This window comes from Oncorhynchus keta, chromosome 11 (assembly GCF_023373465.1).
Source record: "Oncorhynchus keta strain PuntledgeMale-10-30-2019 chromosome 11, Oket_V2, whole genome shotgun sequence".
NCBI lineage: Eukaryota > Metazoa > Chordata > Actinopteri > Salmoniformes > Salmonidae > Oncorhynchus > Oncorhynchus keta.
In genome coordinates, this window is record NC_068431.1 from 3,006,461 (window position 1) to 3,031,570 (window position 25,110).

At 46.4% G+C, this 25,110-nt stretch overlaps 1 protein-coding gene across 1 annotated transcript in view; it reads right to left on the reverse strand.

Moving 5' to 3' along the window:
* LOC118380367 (globoside alpha-1,3-N-acetylgalactosaminyltransferase 1-like) overlaps positions 1 to 6,452 on the reverse strand; it is an 80,638-nt gene extending 74,186 nt beyond the window's left edge. The window contains exon 1 of the mRNA XM_052529104.1: positions 6,003 to 6,452. Coding sequence (XP_052385064.1) covers positions 6,003 to 6,087 — 85 coding nt within the window. The 5' untranslated portion in view covers positions 6,088 to 6,452. The remainder of the gene's footprint in view (positions 1 to 6,002) is intronic.
* Between the last annotated feature and the right edge of the window lie 18,658 nt (positions 6,453 to 25,110).

Here is a 25,110-nt window from a genome sequence, read left to right on the forward strand (position 1 = left end):
TTGGTGGAGTAGCTTCCCACTAGCCACTCTACCATGAAGGCCCGATCGGTGGAGTAGCTTCCCACTAGCCACTCAACCATGAAGGCCCAATTGGTGGAGTAGCTTCCCACTGCCACTCTACCATGAAGGCCCGATTGGTGGAGTAGCTTCCCATAGCCTCTCTACCATGAAGGCCCGATTGGTGGAGTAGCTTCCGTCTGGCCACTCTACCATGAAGGCCCGATTGGTGGAGTAGCTTCCCACTAGCCACTCTACCATGAAGGCTCGATTGGTGGAGTAGCTTCCCACTAGCCACTCTACCATGAAGGCCCGATTGGTGGAGTAGCTTCCCACTAGCCACTCTACCATGAAGGCCCAATTGGTGGAGTAGCTTCCCACTAGCCACTCTACCATGAAGGCCCAATTGGTGGAGTAGCTTCCCACTAGCCACTCTACCATGAAGGCCCGATTGGTGGAGTAGCTTCCCACTAGCCACTCTACCATGAAGGATTGGTGGAGTAGCTTCCCACTAGCCACTCTACCATGAAGGCCCGATTGGTGGAGTAGCTTCCCACTAGCCACTCTACCATGAAGGATTGGTGGAGTAGCTTCCCAAAGCCACTCTACCATGAAGGCCCGATCGGTGGAGTAGCTTCCCACTAGCCACTCTACCATGAAGGCCCGATTGGTGGAGTAGCTTCCCACTAGCCTCTCTACCATGAAGGCCCGATCGGTGGAGTAGCTTCCCACTAGCCACTCTACCATGAAGGCCCGATCGGTGGAGTAGCTTCCCACTAGCCACTCTACCATGAAGGCCCGATCGGTGGAGTAGCTTCCCACTAGCCACTCAACCATGAAGGTCCAATTGGTGGAGTAGCTTCCCACTAGCCACTCTACCATGAAGGCCCGATCGGTGGAGTAGCTTCCCACTAGCCACTCTACCATGAAGGCCCGATTGGTGGAGTAGCTTCCCACTAGCCACTCTACCATGAAGGCCCGATTGGTGGAGTAGCTTCCCACTAGCCTCTCTACCATGAAGGCCCGATTGGTGGAGTAGCTTCCGACTGGCCACTCTACCATGAAGGCCCGATTGGTGGAGTAGCTTCCCACTAGCCACTCTACCATGAAGGCCCGATTGGTGGAGTAGCTTCGCACTAGCCACTCTACCATGAAGGCCCGATTGGTGGAGTAGCTTCCCACTAGCCACTCTACCATGAAGGCCCGATTGGTGGAGTAGCTTCGCACTAGCCACTCTACCATGAAGGATTGGTGGAGTAGCTTCCCACTAGCCACTCTACCATGAAGGCCCGATCGGTGGAGTAGCTTCCCACTAGCCACTCTACCATGAAGGCCCGATCGGTGGAGTAGCTTCCCACTAGCCACTCTACCATGAAGGCCCGATCGGTGGAGTAGCTTCCCCACTAGCCTCTCTACCATGAAGGCCCGATCGGTGGAGTAGCTTCCCACTAGCCACTCTACCATGAAGGCCCGATCGGTGGAGTAGCTTCCCACTAGCCACTCTACCATGAAGGCCCGATCGGTGGAGTAGCTTCCCACTAGCCACTCAACCATGAAGGCCCAATTGGTGGAGTAGCTTCCCACTAGCCACTCTACCATGAAGGCCCGATTGGTGGAGTAGCTTCCCACTAGCCACTCTACCATGAAGGCCCGATCGGTGGAGTAGCTTCCCACTAGCCACTCTACCATGAAGGCCCGATCGGTGGAGTAGCTTCCCACTAGCCACTCTACCATGAAGGCCCGATCGGTGGAGTAGCTTCCCACTAGCCACTCTACCATGAAGGCCCGATTGGTGGAGTAGCTTCCCACTAGCCACTCTACCATGAAGGCCCGATTGGTGGAGTAGCTTCCCACTAGCCTCTCTACCATGAAGGCCCGATTGGTGGAGTAGCTTCCGTCTGGCCACTCTACCATGAAGGCCTGATTGGTGGAGTAGCTTCCCACTAGCCTCTCTACCATGAAGGCCTGATTGGTGGAGTAGCTTCCCCACTAGCCACTCTACCATGAAGGCCCGATTGGTGGAGTAGCTTCCCACTAGCCACTCTACCATGAAGGCTCGATTGGTGGAGTAGCTTCCCACTAGCCACTCTACCATGAAGGCCCGATCGGTGGAGTAGCTTCCCACTAGCCACTCTACCATGAAGGACCGATCGGTGGAGTAGCTTCCCACTAGCCACTCTACCATGAAGGCCCAATTGGTGGAGTAGCTTCCCACTAGCCTCTCTACCATGAAGGCCCGATTGGTGGAGTAGCTTCCGTCTGGCCACTCTACCATGAAGGCCTGATTGGTGGAGTAGCTTCCCACTAGCCTCTCTACCATGAAGGCCCGATTGGTGGAGTAGCTTCCCACTAGCCACTCTACCATGAAGGCCCGATTGGTGGAGTAGCTTCCCACTAGCCACTCTACCATGAAGGCCCGATTGGTGGAGTGCTGCAGAGATGGTTGTCCTTCTGGAAGGTTCTCCCACTCTACCATGAAGGCCCGATTGGTGGAGTAGCTTCCGTCTGGCCACTCTACCATTAAGGCCCGATTGGTGGAGTGCTGCAGAGATGGTTGTCCTTATGGAAGGTTCTCCCATCTCCACAGAGGAACTCTAGAGCTCTGTCAGAGTGATCATCGGGTTCTTGGTCACCTCCCTGACCAAGGCCCTTCTCCCCCTGATTGCTCAGTTTAGACAGCCAGCTCTAGGAAGGGTCTTGGTGGTTCCAAACTTCTTCCATTTAAGAATGATGGAGGCCACTGTGGTCTTGGGGACCTTTCAAGGCTGCAGACATTTTTGGTACCCCTCTGTACATCTGTGCCTCGACACAATCCTGTCTCGGACCTCTACGGACAATTCCTTTGACCTCATGGCTTGGTTTTTGCTCTGACATGCACTGTCAACTGTGGGACCATATATAGACAGGTGTGTGCCTTTCCAAATCATGTCCAAGCATTTGCATTTACCTCAAGTGGACTCCAATCAAGTTGTAGAAACATCTCAAGGATGATCAATGGAAACAGGATGCACCTGAGCTCAATTTTAAGTCTCAAAGTAAAGGGTCTGAATACTTACAGTTGAAGTCGGAAGTTTACATACACCTTAGCCAAATACATTTAAACTCAGTTTCACTATTCCTGACATTTAACCCTTGTAAAAATCCCCTGTTTTAGGTCAGTTAGGATCACCATTTTATTTTACTCGGAGTGTGATGTTTGGAAAACAACCTCTCACTCAACGTCAACAAAACAAAGGAGATGATCGTGGACTCCAGGAAGCAGGAGCATCCCCCTATCCACATCGAAGGGACAGCAGTTGAGAAGGTGGAAAGTTTTAAGCTCCTCGGCGTAAACATCACAGAGAAGGCTGAAGAAATTTGGCTGTCACCTAAAACCCTCACAAACTTTTACAGGGGCACAATTGAGAGCATCCTGTCGGGCTGTATCACCGCCTGGTATGGCAACTGTACCGCCCACAACTGTAAGGCTCTCCAGAGGGTAGTGAGGTCTGCACAACACATCACCAGGGGCAAACTATCTTCCCTTCAGGACACCTACACCACCCGATGTCACAGGAAGGCCAAGATCATTCACCCCGCTTACCATCCAGAAGGCGAAGTCAGTACAGGTGCATCAAAGCTGGGACCAAAAGACTGAAAAACAGCTCATATCTCAAGGCCATCAGACTGTTAAACAGCCATCACTAACACAGAGAGGCTGCTGCCAACACACTGTCATTGACACTGACCCAACTCCAGCCACTTTAATAATGGGAATTGATGGGAAATTATGTAAATATATCACTAGCCACTTTAAACAATGCTACCTTATATAATGTTACTTACCCTACATTATTCATCTCATATGCATACGTATATACTGTACTCTACATCATCGACTGCATCCTTATGTAATATATGTATCACTAGCCACTTTAACTATGCCACTGTTTACTTTGTCTACATACTCATCTCATACGTATATACTGAAATCATTGGCCACTTTAATAAAGGGATTACAGTCACTTTAATAATGTTTACATATCTTACATTACTCATATCATATGTATATACTGTATTTTATACCATCTATTGCATCTTGCCTATGCAGCTTGGTCATCGCTCATCCACATATTTATATGTACATATTCTTATTCCATCCCTTCAGATTTGTGTGTATTAGGTAGTTGTTGTGGAGTTGTTAGATTACTTGTTAGATATTACTGCACTGTCAGAACTAGATGAACAAGCATTTCACTACACTCGCATTAACATCTGCTAACCACGTGACTGTGACCAATAAAATGTGATTTAATTTGCCTGATCACTGGGTCTGATTGGTAAAGAAAGCTGCTTGTCATCCACATAGCAGTGAAACGGAATCATGACAGAGGATGATGTCACAAAGGGAAAACATACACAGGGATACATAGAGAACTAGGAGATAGAGAACTAGGAGATAGAGAACTAGGATAGAGAACTAGGATAGAGAACTAGGAGATAGAGAACTAGGATAGAGAACTAGGATAGAGAACTAGGATAGAGAACTAGGATAGAGAACTAGGATAGAGAACTAGAATAGAGAACTATAATAGAGAACTAGGAGATAGAGAACTAGGATAGAGAACTAGGATAGAGAACTAGGAGATAGAGAACTAGGATAGAGAACTAGGATAGAGAACTAGGAGATAGAGAACTATGAGATAGAGAACTATGAGATAGAGAACTAGGATAGAGAACTAGGATAGAGAACTAGGATAGAGAACTAGGAGATAGAGAACTAGGAGATAGAGAACTAGGAGATAGAGAACTAGGAGATAGAGAACTAGGAGATAGAGAACTATGTGATAGAGAACTAGGATAGAGAACTAGGATAGAGAACTAGGAGATAGAGAACTAGGAGATAGAGAACTAGGAGATAGAGAACTAGGATAGAGAACTAGGATAGAGAACTAGGATAGAGAACTAGGATAGAGCATTCAATGGCGGAAGCCCGACAATTAAAAAAAATAAGTTGTTGATACTAAGAAGTTTAGAGTATGGTTTGTCAACTATTCAGTGAGTAAGGGGGGGTCTATGCTTTTTAAGAAGATGTTTATGCAGAGCAGTTTTAAAATAGTCTGGAAAGGAACTAGAGGTCAGGGAGACTAACAATAGACACAATGTTGGGGCCAACAGTAGTCCTCTGAGTAGTCTAGTAGGGACCACGTCTAAGGGGCAGGTCTTCGTGGTGAGCTACAGTATCAAGGAGAGACTCAAATGAGGAAAAGGAAGCAGTAGATGGTCTCAGAATAGTTGCCTTGAAGTGCCCCCTGACCAGAAATACTGGTGTGGGTTGGCTACTGTCAATCTGGGATTCAATATTTTGTCTATATTTTCTGTAAAGAATCGTGAAAACTGTTCAAATAGATCTGCGCATCGACAATATCACTATTAGAGGGGCACCAACAACACGATCAATTGTTTTAAAACAGAACGTTCAAGTTGTGGCAGGTTTCTGGGATCAAGGTTGAGGCGTAGTCCGCAACGTTGTGACTTCCCATCATATCCTCATAGAATAATTGACGTTTGCAGGCCTTCCGTTTACGTTCAGCCGTTCATAAGTTCACTTTTAAAAGCCCAAATGTGGTCATTTCGCCAAGGTGAGACTTTAATACATCTAGAAGAAAAAGAAACGCACACCTATTTCGGCGAGGTGCTGGCGATGCAGAGTAGAAAACTTCAAAATAAAAAGAGAGCCGCACACTCTAGGAGCTCAGATGCAAACATGTAATTACCAACGTTACGACAGCCAAGCTGTCTTCATCAGGGTATCATAGACTTTAATACATGACACAAAAGCCATAAAACGTAAATTGTGAACAGTGGGGCAGGACGACAGATGTTTACTTTGTCAGATCGAGGATTCGATCCAGCAACTTTTCGGGTTCAAGTTCAAACAATGCTGCGATTACTCTGTGCAATAATCCATTTCTTATATTTATAACAATGGGTAAACATTTTGAAATGTAAATATTTCAACTTACCCCTCATTCGCTCACTTGCTGTGGTACAGCAACAGTTGCCGAAGACTAAAAATCTCCCCACCATCACCATCTGAAGGCTCGTCATCAGTGCTTAATTTGAGCCGGATCTTCTACGCTTTGGACTGTTTTGTTCCGGAGCCTATTTGGTTTGAGCAACATTGTAACTTATGTGTGAGAAGCACGCCAGTATATCTCGCATAACAAAAACGAGACCCACTTTCTATGATCTCTCTCCCTCTCTCTGCTCTGATAAGACATCAGGCTGCAAACTCTCATCTCTCCAGCGTTGCACTTCGTCATTTATTTCCTAATAGAATCGCGAGAAGGTTTCTGAAGGAACTGCATCACCATTGATAAATGTAAATACGTTTGCCAAAGTTATATAATTACTGCTGTCTGTTCAGAAATAATTCAGAATAGCCTACTACACCACGATAAGGCTTTTTGTTTTTAAATAGCGTAGCTGTGGATTGTATCCCATTAACAAGGAACAGTCTTAGGTCGGGAACGCTGTTCCTTGTTATTGGGCTACAATCCATTGTTTTACAAAGTGAAACAAGAGAGAGGGAGGCTTTAGGCGCATCAGCCATCACAAGCGAGTTAGCTGCGCGTCAGTGAAACTGGAAAGCATTTTTAGGACAAAGCGGTTTCGATGCCAGCTTCACTTAAGCAGTCTGGATGCCAGCTTCAGTCCAGCGGTCTCGATGCCAGCTTCAGTTCAGCAGTCTCAATGCCAGCTTCAGTCCAGCATTCTCGATGCCAGCTTCAGTTCAGCGGTCTCAATGCCAGCTTCAGTCCAGCGGTCTCGATGCCAGCTTCAGTTCAGTGGTCTCGATGCCAGCTTCAGTCCAGCAGTCTCGATGCCAGCCAGCTTCAGTTCAGCGGTCTCGATGCTAGCTTCAGTCCAGCGTTCTCGATGCCAGCTTCAGTTCAGTGGTCTCGATGCCAGCTTCAGTCCAGCGGTCTCGATGCCAGCCTCAGTTAAGTGGTCTCGATGCAAGCTTCAGTTGAGAGTCTCGATGCCAGCTTCAGTTAAGTGGTCTCGATGCAAGCTTCAGTTGAGCGGTCTGGATGCCAGCTTCAGTCCAGCGGTCTCGATGCCAGCTTCAGTCTAGCGGTCTCGATGCCAGCTTCAGTTAAGTGGTCTCGATGCCAGCTTCAGTTCAGTGGTCTCGATGCCAGCTTCAGTCCAGCAGTCTCGATGCCAGCCAGCTTCAGTTCAGCGTTCTCGATGCCAGCTTCAGTTCAGTGGTCTCGATGCCAGCTTCAGTTCAGCGGTCTCGATGCCAGCTTCAGTCCAGTGGACTCGATGCCAGCTTCAGTCTAGCGGTCTCGATGCCAGCTTCAGTTAAGAGGTCTCGATGCCAGCTTCAGTGAAGTGGTCTAGATGCAAGCTTCAGTTAAGCGGTCTGGATGCCAGCTTCAGTCCAGCGGTCTCGATGCCAGCTTCAGTCCAGCAGTCTCGATGCCAGCCAGCTTCAGTTCAGCTGTCTCGATGCCAGCTTCAGTTAAGCGGTCTCGATGCCAGCTTCAGTTCAATGGTCTCGATGCCAGCTTCAGTCCAGTTGCCTCGATGCCAGCTTCAGTTAAGAGGTCTCGATGCCAGCTTCAGTTAAGCCTTCTCGATGCCAGCTCCAGTCCAGTGGACTCGATGCCAGCTTCAATTCAGTGGTCTCGATGCCAGCTTCAGTCCAGTTGCCTCGATGCCAGCTTCAGTCCAGTTGCCTCGATGCCAGCTTCAGTCCAGCGGTCTCGATGCCAGCTTTAGTTCAGCGGTCTCAATGCCAGCTTCAGTCCAGTGGACTCGATGCCAGCTTCAGTTCTGTGGTCTCGATGCAAGCTTCAGTTGAGCGGTCTGGATGCCAGCTTCAGTCCAGCGGTCTCGATGCCAGCTTCAGTCTAGCGGTCTCGATGCCAGCTTCAGTTAAGTGGTCTCGATGCCAGCTTCAGTTCAGTGGTCTCGATGCCAGCTTCAGTTAAGCAGTCTCGTGCCAGCCAGCTTCAGTTCAGTGCCAGCTTCAGTTCTCGATGCCAGCTTCAGTTAAGCGGTCTCGATGCCAGCTTCAGTCCAGCGGTCTCGATGCCAGCTTCAGTCCAGCGGTCTCGATGCCAGCTTCAGTTAAGAGGTCTCGATGCAGTTCAGTGGACTGTCTCTCGATGCCAGCTTCAGTTAAGCGGTCTCGATGCCAGCTTCAGTTAAGTGGTCTCGATGCCAGCTTCAGTCCAGCAGGTCTCGATGCCAGCAGCTTCAGTTCAGTGTCAGCTTCAGTTCTGCGGTCTCGATGCCAGCTTCAGTTCAGTGGTCTCGATGCCAGCTTCAGTCCAGTTGCCTCGATGCCAGCTTCAGTTCAGCGGTCTCGATGCCAGCTTCAGTCCTCGATGCCAGCTTCAGTTCTGTGGTCTCGATGCCAGCTAGCCTCGATGCCAGTTCAGCGGTCTCGATGCCAGCTTCAGTCCAGTGGACCTCGATGCCAGCTTCAGCTTTCAGTTCAGCGGTCTCGATGCCAGCTTCAGTCCAGTGGATGCCAGCTTCCCAGCTTCAGTCCAGTGGACTCGATGCCAGCTTCAGTTCTGTGGTCTCGATGCCAGCTTCAGTTCAGCGGTCTCGATGCCAGCTTCAGTCCAGTTGCCTCGATGCCAGCTTCAGTTCAGCGGTCTCGATGCCAGCTTCAGTCCAGTGGACTCGATGCCAGCTTCAGTCCAGTGGACTCGATGCCAGCTTCAGTTCAGCGGTCTCGATGCCAGCTTCAGTCCAGTGGACTCGATTGAACTGTCTATATTGTATCTGTTGCTATGTCACTAGCGATAGATACTAACCTATCCACAGATCTAGGATCAGATTTCCCGAACCTTGTTCCCACCCATTTTTACATTTTTGTCATTTAGTAGATGCTGTTATCTAGAGCGTCGTATAGTTAGTGCATTCGTGTAACGATAGCTAGGTGGAACAAACATATCAGTCGCAGTAAAAACATTTTTCCTCAAAGTAGCTATCAGCAAAGTCGGCGCTGATACGGGGAAAAGTCACGTCCGAGTGTTTGTTCACGAATTGTACATTGATTTAATATTATGCATAAGCATTAGATACTAACCTCTCTCTCTCTCTTCTCTCTCTCTCTCTCTCTCTCTCTCTCTCTCTCTCTCTCTCTCTCTCTCTCTCTCTCTCTCTCTCTCTCTCTCTCTCTCTCTTCTCTCTCTCTCTTCTCTCTCTTCTCTCTCTTCTCTCCTCTCTCTCTTCTCTCTCTCTCTCTCTCTCTCTCTCTCTTTGTATGTGTGTTTGCCTTTAAATAAACAATCATTAAATAACAGTGTCCATCCACTAGATGGAGGCAGCGAGCTGCTATGATCGTTATCCTCCATCTCTCCCTTTGAGGCAAATGTTGCCTTCAACGACAGATCTGAGATCAGATTTCATTATCTATATTCCTAATTATGGGCATGGAATGTAACCGTCCAACCAACCAACAATCACACGGCTCTGATATGAACCCTTTTGTTTCCTCTTTGTCTCTCAGGACATTATTGTTCAACCTTTTCCACCTGCACCCGATTGATTGTTTAACGGGTAAAGATGAACAGGACATAAAATAATCATTGATTTAGTAGTTGTTGTTTTTTTTTAATCGTTACATTCAGTACATTCAAATCAATAAAAAATAAAAGTACAAAAATAATGTCACAGTGAAATATACATACAGTACAAAATAAATGTTTGTGTCTGCAATGTCACTTTAGAGTGCCCTACTTTTAGCCAGGAAATCCTAAGGTGGATCGGGTGTCATTTTGGATGTTACCGATGTTCATTGGTGTAAAGTACTTCAGTAAAAAGACTTTAAAGTACTACTTAAGTAAAAAGACTTTAAAGTACTACTTAAGTAAAAAGACTTTAAAGTACTACTTTTAAGTAAAAATACTTTAAAGTACTACTTAAGTAAATAGACTTTTAAGTACTACTTAAGTCAAAATACTTTAAAGTGCTACTAAAGTAAAAAGACTTTAAATTACTACTTAAGTAGTTTTAATGGAGTATCTGTATTTTATGTTTGACAACTTTTACTTCACTACATTCCAAAAGAAAATTATGTACTTTTTATTGCATACATATTCCCTGACAACCCAAAGTACTAGTTACATTTTCAATGCTTAGAGGGACAGGAAAATGGTCAAATTCATGCACTTATCAAGAGAACCTCCCTGGTCATCCCTACTGCCTCTGATGTGGAGGACTCACTAAACAGAGAACATCCCTGGTCATCCCTACTGCCTCTGATCTGGCGGACTCACTAAACAGAGAACATCCCTGTTCATCACTACTGCCTCTGATCTGGAGGACCCACTAAACAGAGAACATCCCTGGTCATCCCTACTGCCTCTGATCTGGCGGACTCACTAAACAGAGAACATCCCTGTTCATCACTACTACCTCTGATCTGGAGGACTCACTAAACAGAGAACATCCCTGGTCATCACTACTGCCTCTGATCTGGAGGACTCACTAAACAGAGAACATCCCTGGTCATCCCCTGACAGCCTCTGATCTGAGAGGACTCCCCATCCAACCAAATGCTTTGTTTGAGGAAGAACTTGAAAACCCCCATCCAACATCTCTGAGAGGGTCCTGAAAAAGCTGGGAGAAACTCCCCATCCAACCTGACAGAGCTTGAGAGGATCTGCAGAGAAGAATGGGAGAAACTCCACAAATACAGGTGTGCTAAGCTTGTAGCGTCATACCCAATAAGACTTGTAATCGCTGCCAAAGGTGCTTCACCAAAGGACTGAGTAAAGGGTCTGAATACTTATGTAAATTTGATATTTCAGGTTTTTTTTCATACATTTGAAAAAATGTCTAAATACCTGTTTTTGCTTTGTCATTATGTGGTATTGTGATGTCATTATGTGGTATTGGGATGTCATTATGTGGTATTGGGATGTCATTATGTGGTATTGGGATGTCATTATGTGGTATTGTGATGTCATTATGTGGTATTGGGATGTCATTATGTGCTATTGTGATGTCATTATGTGGTATTGTGATGTCATTATGTGGTATTGGGATGTCATTATGTGGTATTGTGATGTCATTATGTGGTATTGTGATGTCATTATGTGGTATTGTGATGTCATTATGTTGTATTGTGATGTCATTATGTGGTATTGTGATGTCATTATGTGGTATTGGGATGTCATTATGTGGTATTGTGATGTCATTATGTGGTATTGTGATGTCATTATGTGGTATTGTGATGTCATTATGTTGTATTGTGATGTCATTATGTGGTATTGTGATTGTGATGTCATTATGTGGTATTGTGATGTCATTATGTGGTATTGTGATGTCGTTATGTGGTATTGTGATGTCATTATGTGGTATTGTGATGTCATTATGTGGTATTGTGATGTCATTATGTGGTATTGGGATGTCATTATGTGGTATTGTGTGTAGATTGATGAGAAATAAAAAACGATTGAATCCATTTTTAGAATAAGGCTGTAACGTGACTACTTTGTCATTTAATGTTACTCTATTTTCATGCTATTATTTTCTTACAACCAACAAGAACTTTTGATCAGTAGATCGGTAGTTATTAAACCCGGTAGATCGGTAGTTATTAAACCCGGTAAATCGGTAGTTATTAAACCCGGTCACCTCTTCCCTCCTTTCTACTGGCCAATGTACAGTCACTCAATGATAAGATGGATAACTTCTGATCGTTGATCTGCTACCAACGGGACTCTCAACTGCAATATTCTTTGCTTGTCAGAAACACGGCTCTTGGACAAGATACCCTCACACGACTATCCAACTCGATGGAATCTCCATTCACCGGGCGGACAGGACAGTGGAGTCAGGCAAGTCGAGGGGGGGAGGGGTTTGCCTCTATATCAACTCCAACTGTTGTTCTAACTCCAGCGTGGTGGAAGTGTCGACCCGCTGCTGACCCGTCTTAGAATACCTGATGGTCAAATGCCGACCCTTCTACCTCCCGAGGGAGTTTTCAGCAGTTATCGTGACTGTTGTTATACATTCCACCTCAGGACAAGTGAAATAACAAGCTGGTGCTTAACGAACTGCACTATTAACAAGCATGAAAACCTACACCCAGAGGCTGCCTTTCTGGTTCCCCAGCGATTTTAATTTGGCGTGACTAAGACACATGATGCTCAACTTCCATCAACATGTCTCCAATGCCACTAGGGGCGATAAAGTCCTAGACCACTTCTATTCTGACCACAAGCAAGCATACAAGGCCCTCCCTCTTCCGCCATTCAGCAAATAAGATCATGACTCGGTACTCTTGCTTCCTGTTTACAAGCAGAAGCTCCATTTAGAAATGGTCTCTATAATCAGAGGTTATGCTACAGGACTGCTTTGCTTTGCGCTGATTGGAATATGTTTCGAGACTCCCCCGATAACATTGACGAGCTAACTACCTCCGTCACCGACTTCATAAAAAAAATGTATCGGCTACGTTGTCCCAACGGTGAGGATTCGCTGCTTCCCCAATCAGAAGTCCTGGATTAACACAGAGGTTGGCACTGAACTAAAGAAAATGACTACCGCACACAGAACTATTGTAAACAACCCTGAGGTTACGACCGAAGACAGGAATAAGTACAAGAAGTCCCGTTATGACTGCTGCAGCGTTAATAAACGAGTAAAAGGACAATATAGTGGAATCATATTACACAGGCTCCAATGCTCGCCAAATGTGGCAGGGACTACATTCCATTACGGATTACAAAGGAAGACCCAACCGTGATCTGCCTAACAATGCCTCTCCCAGACGAATTCAATGCATTTTTATGCACGCTTTGAAAACAACAACATCGAGCCGGTGAGAGGGTCGTCACCGATCCAGAGGATTGGGTGATCTCACTCTCTGAGGCCGACGTGAGTGGCTCTTTAATAAGGTCAACACCGGCAAGGCCGAGGGCCCTGACGGTATTCCAGGGCACATTCTCAGAGTAGGTGCAGAACAGCTGGCAGGTATATTCACAGTAATTTTCAACCTCTCCAACTCCCAGTCCGTAATCCCCACATGTTTTAAATTGACTACCATCATTTGTGTTCCCAAGAACTCTTAAGGTTTCATGCCACAATGACTACCGCCCTGTAGCACTCACTTCTGTAATCATGAAGGGCTTTGAGAGGCTGGTTATGGCACACATTAACTCTATCATCCCAGACACACTAGACCCACTCCAATTTACATACCGCCCCAACAGATCCACAGATGACGCAATCTCAATTGCTCTCCACACTGCCCTCACCCACCTAGATAAGAGGAATACCTATGTGAGAATGCTGTTCATTGACTACAGCTCAGCCTTCAACAGCATTGTCCCCTCCAAGCTCATCACCAAGCGTAGGACTGGGTCTGAACACCTCCCTCTGCAACTGGACCCTGGACATCTTGACGGACCGACCCCAGGTAGGGAGGCAACATCACCTCCTCCACGCTTACCACAGTGGTTTCTGCTTACTCCCCTCCTGTACTCCCTGTTCACCCATGACTGTACGACTCCAACACCATTATCAAGTTCTCTGATGACTTGACGGTGGTAGGCCTGATCACTGGCGATGATGAGTCAGCCTACGGGGAGGAGGTCAGAGTGATGCTGGAGCAACAATCTCTCCCCCAATGTCAACAAGAAAGGGTTCCTCTGTCTGTGTTCTTTTGTCCATCTTTATCTTTTATTTTTATTGGCCAGTCTGAGATATGGCTTTTTCTTTGCAACTCTGCCTGACGTTGAGACTGGTGTTTTGCGGGTACTATTTAATGAAGCTGCCAGTTGAGGACTTGTTAAAAGTCTGTTTCTCAAACGAGATACTCTAATGCACTTGACCTCTTGCTTGGTTGTGCACCATGGCCTCCCACTCCTCTTTCTATTCTGGTTAGAGCCAGTTTGCTCTGTTCGGTGAAGGGAGTAGTACACAGCGTTGTACGAGATCTTCAGATTCGTGGCAATTTCTTGCATGGAATAGCCATCATTTCTCAGAACAAGAATACACTGATTTCAGAAGAAAGTTATTTGTTTCTGGTCATTTTTAGCCTGTAATTGAACCCACAAATGCTGATGCTCCAGATACTCAACAAGCCTAAAGAAGGCCAGTTTTATTGCTTCTTTAATCAGGACAAAAGTTTTCAGCTGTGCTAACATAATTGCAAAAGAGTTTTCTAATGTTGTATGACTATGTAGATATTCCATACAAAACTACAGCTACAATAGTCATTTACAACATTACCAATGTCTACATTGGTTCATGCTCTAAACATCCGCAGAGTTCTTGCCTCACACAAATTATGCAGGTCCTAATCCAGGCACTTGTCATCTCCCGTCTGGATTACTGACTGCTGGAGGCTGGGCTCCTGCCTGTGCCATTAAACCCCTACAACTCATCCAGAACGCCGCAGTGTATGGTTTCAACCTTCCCAAGTTCTGATGTCACCCCGCTTTTTGGCTTCCAGTTTAATGGACAAAGACCATGGTGCTTTTCTTTCAAAACAAGGCACATACCTCCAGGCTCTGATCAGGCCCTACACCCAAACAAACTGTTCATCCACCTCTGGCCTGCTGGCCTCCCTACCACTGAAATATAGTTCCCAGCCCAGTCAAAACTGTTCGCTGCTCTGGCCCCCAATGGTGGAACAAACTCCCCTCACGACGCCAGGACAGCGGAGTCAATCACCAGCTTCCGGAGACACCTGAAACCCCAAACTTTAAGGAATACCTAGGATAGGATAAGTAATCCTTCTCAGATTTAGATGCACTATTGTAAAGTGACTGTTCTACTGGATGTCATAAGGTGAATGCACTTTGTAAGTGGCTTCTGGATAAGAGCGTCTGAAATGACTTAAATGTAAATGTAAATGTGGCATGAAACCTTAAGAGTTCTTGGGAACACAAATTATGGTAGTCAATTTAAAACACGTGGGGATTACAGACTGGGAGATGGGAGAGGTTGAAAATTACAGTGTATTTCTGATCAATTTGATGTTATTTTTTTTATTTTAATGGACAAAGAATTTGCTTTTCTTTCAAAAACAAGGACATTTCTAAGTGACCCCAAACTGTTGAACGGTAGTGGATAAATATACCCATCTCCTTTTCGTTGAAAGATGGTACAAGCCGGCTGTTCCGAACACGATCAAACTCTGTTGACGTTTCAGGGTGGTCTGACTGGATTCAGGATGGTCTGACTGGATTCAGGATGGCCTGACTGGATTCAGGATGGTCTGACTGGATTCAGGATGGTCTGACTGGATTCAGGATGGTCTGACTGGATTCAGGATGGCCTGACTGGATTCAGGATGGCCTGACTGGATTCAGGATGGCCTGACTGGATTCAGGAAGGTCTGACTGGTTTCAGGAAGGTCTGACTGGATTCGGGATGGTCTGACTGGATTCAGAGTGCTTCCAGATCTGTCTCTTTCAATCGAATGGCATGCGCACATTGTGCTTGTTCTAGTCTGGCTACACGTTCTTCTTGATCTTGTTCTAGTCTGGCTACACATTCTTCTTGATCTTGTTCTAGTCTGGCTACACGTTCTTCTTGATCTTGTTCTAGTCTGGCTACACATTCTTCTTGATCTTGTTCTAGTCTGGCTACACGTTCTTCTTGATCTTGTTCTAGTCTGGCTACACGTTCTTCTTGATCTTGATCTAGTCTGGCTGCATGTTCTCTCCACTCATCATCTCCTCCCTGCACGTTTCCGGAAAGGAAGATCAGGTCATTCCTGATAGGATGAGATTGGAGCTCCTCCCCCTGTTCCAGGAGCCTCAGGAGCTGACTCATCCTGGTGGCCATTTTGTGCCCGCGGCCTCGGCACACAGACAGACCTACCAGGAGTTTCTCAACAGGTTTTATTAAAGGAAGGAGACGCATGGAAACTTTCCTAGAGGTTTCAGAGGAGGAAAATGGCTGAAAATGAAGAGCTGAACTTCATGTTGATGGAGCTCAAGTTAAACACACTTGTCTTATGTATCCAGAAATGGTTTGCTATAAAGACAAGATTGGAAAGCATCTTAAATTTTCTTGCAATGTTAAGAACCCAAAGAGCTTTTCAGCATTTGAGTTAGATACTAGGCTACGTTAGGGAAAACTTTGAAATATCACTGTCATTCTCAGGGCAGGGAGGGGAGGGAGGGGAGGGAGGGGAGGGAGGGAGGGGGGGGGGAGGGAGGGAGGGAGGGAGGGAGGGAGGGAGGGAGGGAGGGAGGGAGGGAGGGAGGGAGGGAGGGAAAAATAATACATAGAAATGTTGTGTTTGACTCCATGACAAGAATGTTGTGAATTGTTGCCACGTTTCCTGCCATCAATCACCAAAATGTAGATTTGGTGGAAGCATGAAGACTCATTGACGCAGCTCTGTGACCTTCTGCCGCAGTACCGACAAAACAGAGTTTCGTGTCTCGTATCTGGCACTGATATACAACTTTTCTGTCTCTGCGTGTTTGCGTGTTTGTGGGAAGAGGGCAAGGACTCAGTGTTCTTTCGTAGTGGAATCTTCCACGTGTTAGAATGTATTGCTTCCAGATGAGCTTCTCAATCCGTCCTCTTTTTCCCTTACCCCTCCTCTCTCCCCTAACTCCCTCTCTCTCTCTCTCTCCCTCTCCCTGCTTTCAAATGACAGTGTTCCAGTAGCCTGTACCTCCGTTACCCTCTCTCTCTTCAATCAATCAATCAAATTTTATTTATATAGCCCTTCATACATCAGCTGATATCTCAAAGTGCTGTACAGAAACCCAGCCTAAAACCCCAAACAGCAAGCAATGCAGGTGTAGAAGCACGGTGGCTAGGAAAAACTCCCTAGAAAGGCCAAAACCTAGGAAGAAACCTAGAGAGGAACCAGGCTCTCTTCCTCTCTTCCTCCCCCATCTCTCTCTCCCCTAACTCTCTCTCTCTTTCTCCCTGTCTCTCTATCTCTCTCTTCCCTCTCTCCCCACTCTCTCTACTCTTCATACTCTGACCCTCTCTCTCTCTCTCTCTCTCTCCCTAACTATCTCTCCCCCTCTCTTCCTACTCGGACCCTCTCTCTCTCTCTCCCTAACTATCTCTCCCCCTCTCTTCCTACTCTGACCCTCTCTCTCTCTCTCCCTAACTATCTCTCCCCCTCTCTTCCTACTCTGACCCTCTCTCTCTCTCTCCCTAACTATCTCTCCCCCTCTCTTCCTACTCTGACCCTGTCTCTCTCTCTCCCTAACTATCTCTCCCCCTCTCCGTCCTACTCTGACCCTCTCTCCCTCCCCCTCTCTTCCTACTCTGACCCTCTCTCCCTCCCCCTCTCTTCCTACTCTGACCCTGTCACTCTCTCTCCCTAACTATCTCTCCCCCTCTCTGTCCTACTCTGACCCTCTCTCCCTCCCTCTCTCTTCCTACTCTGACCCTGTCTCTCCCTCCCTCCCTCCCTCCCTCCCTCCCTCCCTCCCTCCCTCCCTCCCTCCCTCCCTCCCTCCCCCCTCCTCCCTCCCCCATGTCTCCCTCCCTCCCTCCCTCCCCATGTCTCCCCCTCCCTCCACCTCTCCCTCTCCCTCCCTCCCTCCACCTCTCCCCCCTCCCTCCCTCCCTCCCTCCCTCCCTCCCTCCCCCTCCCTCCCTCCCTCCCTCCCTCCCTCCCTCCCCCTCCCCATGTCTCCCCCTCCCTCCCTCCCTCCCTCCACCTCCCCCTCCCTCCCTCCACCTCCCTCCCTCCCTCCCCATGTCTCCCCCTCCCTCCACCTCTCTCCCTCTCTCCCTCCCTCCCTCCCTCCACCTCTCCCCCTCCCTCCCTCCCTCCTTTGACCCTGGCCTGTGCGTCATGTCTACTTCATGTATGATGATGTAATACAGGAATGTAAATGTTTTTGCCTTGGTACTCTGTTTGTTCAGATTCATTGTCTGTGTGTGTGTGTGTGTGTGTGTGTGTGTGTGTGTGTGTGTGTGTGTGTGTGTGTGTGTGTGTGTGTGTGTGTGTGTGTGTGTGTGTGTGTGTGTGTGTGTGTGTGTGTGTGTGTGTGTGTGTGTGTGTGTGTTTACAGAGGCATTCCAGAATCCCAGAAATGTTCCATACGCCCCAAAAAAAGCTCATTTCTCTACAAAAGTTCCCAAATGTGTTTATGGATTTATTTTGGTGTGTGTGTGTGTGTGTGTGTGTGTGTGTGTGTGTGTGTGTGTGTGTGTGCAAATGTGTTTACAGCCCTGTTATTGAACATTTCTCATTTGTCTTGATAATCCATCCACCTGACAGGTGTGGCGTGTCAAAAAGCTGATTAAACAGCATATTCATTACAGAGGTGCACCTTGTGCTGGGGACATTTAAAAGGCCACTCTAAAATGTGCAGTTTATTTGTCACACAAACACAATACCACAGATTAGGTCAAGTTTTGAGGGATTGTCACACTGACTGCAGGAATGTCCACCAGAGCTGTTGCCAGAGATTTGAATGTTAATTTCTCTACCATAAGCCGCCTCCAATGTCGTTTTACGTGCAACCGGCCTCACAATCACAGATCAAGTGTCGTGTGGGCGAGCGGTTCGCTGATGTCAATGTTGTGAACAGAGTGTCCCATGCTGGTGGTGTGTTTATGGTATGGGGCAGGCATAAGCTACGGACAACAAACACAATTACATTTGATGAATGGCAATTTGAATGCACAGAGATACCGTGACGAGATCCCAGAAGCCCATTATCCTGCCATTCATCCACCGCCACTTAATGTTTCAGCATGATATGCATTATGTTGCAAGAATCTGTACACAATTCTTGTAAGCTGAAAATGTCCCAGTTCTTCCATGGCCTGCATACTCAGTCACCAGACATGTCACCCATTGAGCATGTTCGGGATGCTCTGGATCGACGTGTATGACAGCGTGTTCCAGTTCCCACCAAAATCCAGCATCTTCGAATACAACAATCAACAGCCGGACCAACTCTATGTGAAGGAGATGTGTCGCGCTGCATGAAGGCAAATGGTGGTCACACCAGATACTGGCTGGTTTTCAGATCCACGCCCCCCCCTACCTTTTTTTAAAAAATCTATCCGTGATCAACAGATCTGTATTCCCATAGATTATCCTACTGAATGTATTTTAATTGACTGAACTCCTTATATGAACTGTAACTCAATCAAATCTGATAAATGGTTGCATGTTGGGTTTATATTTTTGTTCAGTTTGTTCAGGTTTGATTTACTTTGGTGTTCCTCTGGTTGCCCGTTTCTTTTCGTTACAGGTCACATCGAATGGCGCCGACTGAGATGGCCGCCTCGCTTCGCGTTCCTAGGAAACTATGCAGTTTTTTTTGTTTTTTTACGTGTTATTTCTTACATTAGTACCCCAGGTCATCTTAGGTTTCATTACATACAGTCGAGAAGAACTACTGAACATAAGATCAGCGTCAACTCACCATCAGTACGACCAAGAATATGACTTTCGCGAAGCGGATCCTGTCTTCCGCCTTTCAACCAGGACAACAGAATGGATCCCAGCCGGCCACCCCAAAAAACGACTTCGTAAAAGGGGAAAACGAAGCGGTCTTCTGGTCAGACTCCGGAGACGGGCACATCGTGCACCACTCCCTAGCATTCTCCTCGCCAATGTCCAGTCTCTTGACAACAAGGTTGATGAAATCCGAGCAAGGGTAGCATTCCAGAGGGACATCAGAGACTCTAACGTTCTTTGCTTCACGGAAACATGGCTCACTGGAGAGACGCTATCTGAGTTGGTGCAGCCAGCTGGTTTCTCCACGCATCGTGCCGACAGAAACAAACATCTTTCTGGTAAGAAGAGGGGCGGGGGCGTATGCTTTATGGTTAACGAGACGTGGTGTGGCCACAACAACATACAGGAACTCAAGTCCTTCTGTTCACCTGATTTAGAATTCCTCACAATCAAATGTCGACCGCATTATCTACTCCATTTGGTTGATCCCTGCCTACAGACAGAAACTAAAACAAGAGGCTCCCACGCTGAGGTCTGTTCAACGCTGGTCCGACCAATCTGATTCCACGCTCCAAGACTGCTTCCATCACGTGGACTGGGATATGTTTCGTATTGCGTCAGACAACAACATTGACGAATACTCTGATTCGGTGAGCGAGTTCATTAGAACATGCGTTGAAGAGGTCGTTCCTATAGCAACGATTAAAACATTCCCAAACCAGAAACCGTGGATTGATGGCAGCATTCGTGTGAAACTGAAAGCGCGAACCACTGCTTTTAATCAGGGCAAGGTGACCGGAAACATGACCGAATACAAACAGTGTAACTATTCCCTCCGCAAGGCAATCAAACAAGCTAAGCGTCAGTATAGAGACAAAGTAGAATCTCAATTCAACGGCTCAGACACAAGAGGCATGTGGCAGGGTCTACAGTCAATCATGGACGACAAGAAGAAAACCAGCCCAGTCACGGACCAGGATGTCTTGCTCCCAGGGAGACGAAATAGCTTTGAGGACAATACAGTGCCAGTGCCACCTGCAACCAAAACATGCGGACTCTCCTTCACTGCAGCCGACGTGAGGAAAACATTTAAATGTGTTAACCCTCGCAAGGCTGCATGCCCAGACGGCATCCCCAGCCGCGCCCTCAGAGCATGCGCAGACCAGCTGGCTGGTGTGTTTACGGACATATTCAATCAATCCCTATCCCAGTCTGTTGTTCCCACATGCTTCAAGAGGGCCACCATTGTTCCTGTTCCCAAGAAAGCTAAGGTAACTAAGCTAAATGACTACCGCCCCGTAGCACTCACTTCCTTCATCATGAAGTGCTTTGAGAGACTAGTCAAGGACCATATCACCTCCACCCTACCTGACACCCTAGACCCACTCCAATTTGCTTACCGCCCAAATAGGTCCACAGACGATGCAATCTCAACCACACTGCACACTGCCCTAACCCATCTGGACAAGAGGAATACCTATGTGAGAATGCTGTTCATCGACTACAGCTCGGCATTTAACACCATAGTGACCTCCAAGCTCGTCATCAAGCTCGAGACCCTGGGTCTCGACCCCGCCCTGTGCAACTGGGTACTGGACTTCCTGACGGGCCGCCCCCAGGTGGTGAGGGTAGGCAACAACATCTCCACCTCGCTGATCCTCAACACTGGGGCCCCACAATGGTGCGTTCTAAGCCCTCTCCTGTACTCCCTGTTCACCCACGACTGCATGGCCACGCACGCCTCCAACCCAATCATCAAGTTTGCGGACTACACAACAGTGGTAGGCTTGATTACCAACAACGACGAGACGGCCTACAGGGAGGAGGTGAGGGCCCTCGGAGTGTGGTGTCAGGAAAATAACCTCACACTCAACGTCAACAAAACTAAGGAGATAATTGTGGACTTCAGGAAACAGCCACCCCCCTATCCACATTGATGGAACAGTAGTGGAGAGGGTAGTAAGTTTTAAGTTCCTCGGCGTACACATCACAAACAAACTGAATTGGTCCACCCACACAGACAGCATCGTGAAGAAGGTGCAGCAGCGCCTCTTCAACCTCAGGAGGATGAAGAAATTCGGCTTGTCACCAAAAGCACTCACAAACTTCTACAGATGCACAATCGAGAGCATCCTGTCGGGCTGTATCACCGCCTGGTACGGCAACTGCTCTGCCCACAACCGTAAGGCTCTCCAGAGGGTAGTGAGGTCTGCACAACGCATCACTGGGGGCAAACTACCTGCCCTCCAGGACACCTACACCACCCGATGTCACAGGAAGGCAATGAAGATCATCAAGGACATCAACCACCCGAGCCACTGCCTGTTCACCCCGCTATCATCCAGAAGGCGAGGTCAGTACAGGTACATCAAAGCTGGGACCGAGAGACTGAAAAACAGCTTCTATCTCAAGGCCATCAGACTGTTAAACAGCCACCACTAACATTGAGTGGCTGCTGCCAACACACTGACTCAACTCTAGCCACTTTAATAATGGGAATTGATGGGAATGATGTAAAATATATCACTAGCCACTTTAAACAATGCTACCTAATATAATGTTTACATACCCAACATTATTCATCTCATATGCATACGTATATACTGCACTGTATATCATCTATGCATCATCTACTGCCACTTTGTTTATACTTTATATGTATATACATGTATCATCTACTGCATCCTTATGTAATACATGTATCACTTGCCACTTTAACTATGCCACTTTGTTTACATACTCATCTCATATGTATATACTGTACTCTATACCATCTACTGCATCTTGCCTATGCTGCTCTGTACCATCACTCATTCATATGGGTCGGCAGCGTAACCTAGTGGTTAGAGCGTTGGACTAGTAACCGGAAGGTTGCGAGTTCAAACCCCTGAGCTGACAAGGTACAAATCTGTCGTTCTGCCCCTGAACAGGCAGTTAACCCACTGCTCCCAGGCCGTCATTGAAAATAAGAATGTGTTCTTAACTGACTTGCCTGGTTAAATAAAGGTAAAATAAAAAATTAAAAAATATATCTTTATGTACATATTCTTTATCCCCTTACACTTGTGTTTATAAGACAGTAGTTTTGGAATTGTTAGCTAGATTACTTGTTGGTTATTACTGCATTGTCGGAACTAGAAGCACAAGCATTTCGCTACACTCCCATTAACATCTGCTAACCATGTGTATGTGACAAATAAAATTTGATTTGATATTTGATTTTGCTGCGATGATTGCACACTGCGGTTTTTCACCTAACACATACGGAAGCTTCAATATTAGATTTCTGTATTTTTTTTTATTCTCTCTCTCTCTCTCTCTCTCTCTCTCTCTCTCTCTCTCTCTCTCTCTCTCTCTCTCTCTCTCTCTCTCTCTCTCTCTCTCTCTCTCTCTCTCTCTCTCTCTCCTCTCTCTCTCTCTCTCTCTCTCTCTCTCTCTCTCTCTCTCTCTCTCTGTCTCTCTCTCTCTGTCTCTCTCTCTGTCTCTCTCTCTCTCTCTCTCTCTCTCTCTCTCTTGTCCTTCCTCTCTCTCCACTTCTCATACTCCATTCAGCCATTCAATTCTATTTTCCATATCTCTGTTTATTCCCACGTTCAACCTACCAAGCTCTTTTCCCCTCATCCCTCTCTCTCATCGTATTCTATCCAATTATTAATCACAAGATATCAGCCTTATTCTGGTACGCGGTCTCTGTCGGACCTGTCTATCTCTCTCTGTCTGCCTGTCTGTCTATCTCACTCTGTCTGCCTGTCTGTCGATCTCACTCTGTCTGCCTGTCTGTCGATCTCTCTCTGTCTGCCTGTCTGTCGATCTCACTCTGTCTGCCTGTCTGTCGATCTCTCTCTGTCTGCCTGTCTGTCGATCTCTCTCTGTCTGCCTGTCTGTCTATCTCAATTCAATTCAATTCAATTCAAGGGCTTTATTGACATGGGAAACATGTGTTAACATTGCCAAAGCAAGTGAGGTAGACAACATACAAAGTGAATATATAAAGTGAAAAACAACAAAAATGAACAGTAAACATTACACATACAGAAGTTTCAAAACAGTAAAGACATTACAAATGTCATATTATATATATATATATATATATATATACAATGTACAAATAGTTAAAGGACACAAGATAAAATAAATAAGCATAAATATGGGTTGTATTTACAATGGTGTTTGTTCTTCACTGGTTGCCCTTTTCTCGTGGCAACAGGTCACAAATCTTGCTGCTGTGATGTCACACTGTGGAATTTCACCCAGTAGATATGGGAGTTTAGCAAAATTGGATTTGTTTTCGAATTCTTTGTGATCTGGGGGAAATATGTATCTCTAATATGGTGTTTGTGTTTGTGAACAGAGCCCCAGGACCAGCTTGCTTAGGGGACTCTTCTCCAGGTTCATCTCTCTGTAGGTGATGGCTTTGTTATGGAAGGTTTGTGAATCGCTTCCTTTTAGGTGGTTAGAGTGTTGGACTAGTAACCGGAAGGTTGCGAGTTCAAACCCCTGAGCTGACAAGGTACAAATCTGTCGTTCTGTCCCTGAACAGGCAGTTAACCCACTGTTCCCAGGCCGTCATTGAAATTAAGAATATGTTCATAACTGACTTGCCTGGTTAAATAAAGGTTTTTTAAAAAATGGCTCTTTTATGGATTTTGATAATTAGTGGGTATCGGCCTAATTCTGCATGCATTATTTGGTGTTTTACGTTGTACACGGAGGATATTTTTGCAGAATTCTGCGTGCAGAGTCTCAATTTGGTGTTTGTCCCATTTTGTGAAGTCTTGGTTGGTGAGCGGACCCCAGACCTCACAACCATAAAGGGCAATGGGCTCTATGACTGATTCAAGTATTTTTAGCCAAATCCTAATTGGTATGTTGAAATGTATGTTTCTTTTGATGGCATAGAATGCCCTTCTTGCCTTGTCTCTCAGATCGTTCACAGCTTTGTGGAAGTTACCTGTGGCGCTGATGTTTAGGCCAAGGTATGTATAGTTTTTGAGTGCTCTAGGGCAACAGTGTCTAGATGGAATTTGTATTTGTGGTCCTGGTGACTGGACCTTTTTGGAACACCATTATTTTGGTCTTACTGAGATTTACTGTCAGGGCCCAGGTCTGACAGAATCTGTGCATAAGATCTAGGTGCTGCTGTAGGCCCTCCTTGGTTGGTGACAGATGCACCAGATCATCAGCAAACAGCAGACATTTGACTTCGGATTCTAGCAGGGGAGGCCGGGTGCTGCAGACTTTTCTAGTGCCCGCGCCAATTCGTTGATATATATGTTGAAGAGGGTGGGGCTTAAGCTGCATCCCTGTCTAACCCCACGACCCTGTGTGAAGAAATGTGTGTGTTTTTGCCAATTTTAACCGCACACTTGTTGTTTGTGTACATGGATTTTATAATGTCATATGTTCTACCCCCAACACCACTTTCCATCAGTTTGTATAGCAGACCCTCATGCCAGATTGAGTCGAAGGCTTTTTTGAAATCAACAAAGCATGAGAAGACTTTGCCTTTGTTTTGGTTTGTTTGGTTGTCAATTAGGTTGTGCAGGGTGAATACATGGTCTGTTGTACGGTAATTTGGTCAAAAGCCAATTTGACATTTGCTCAGTACATTGTTTTCATTGAGGAAATGTACGAGTCTGCTGTTAATAATAATGCAGAGGATTTTCCCAAGGTTACTGTTGACA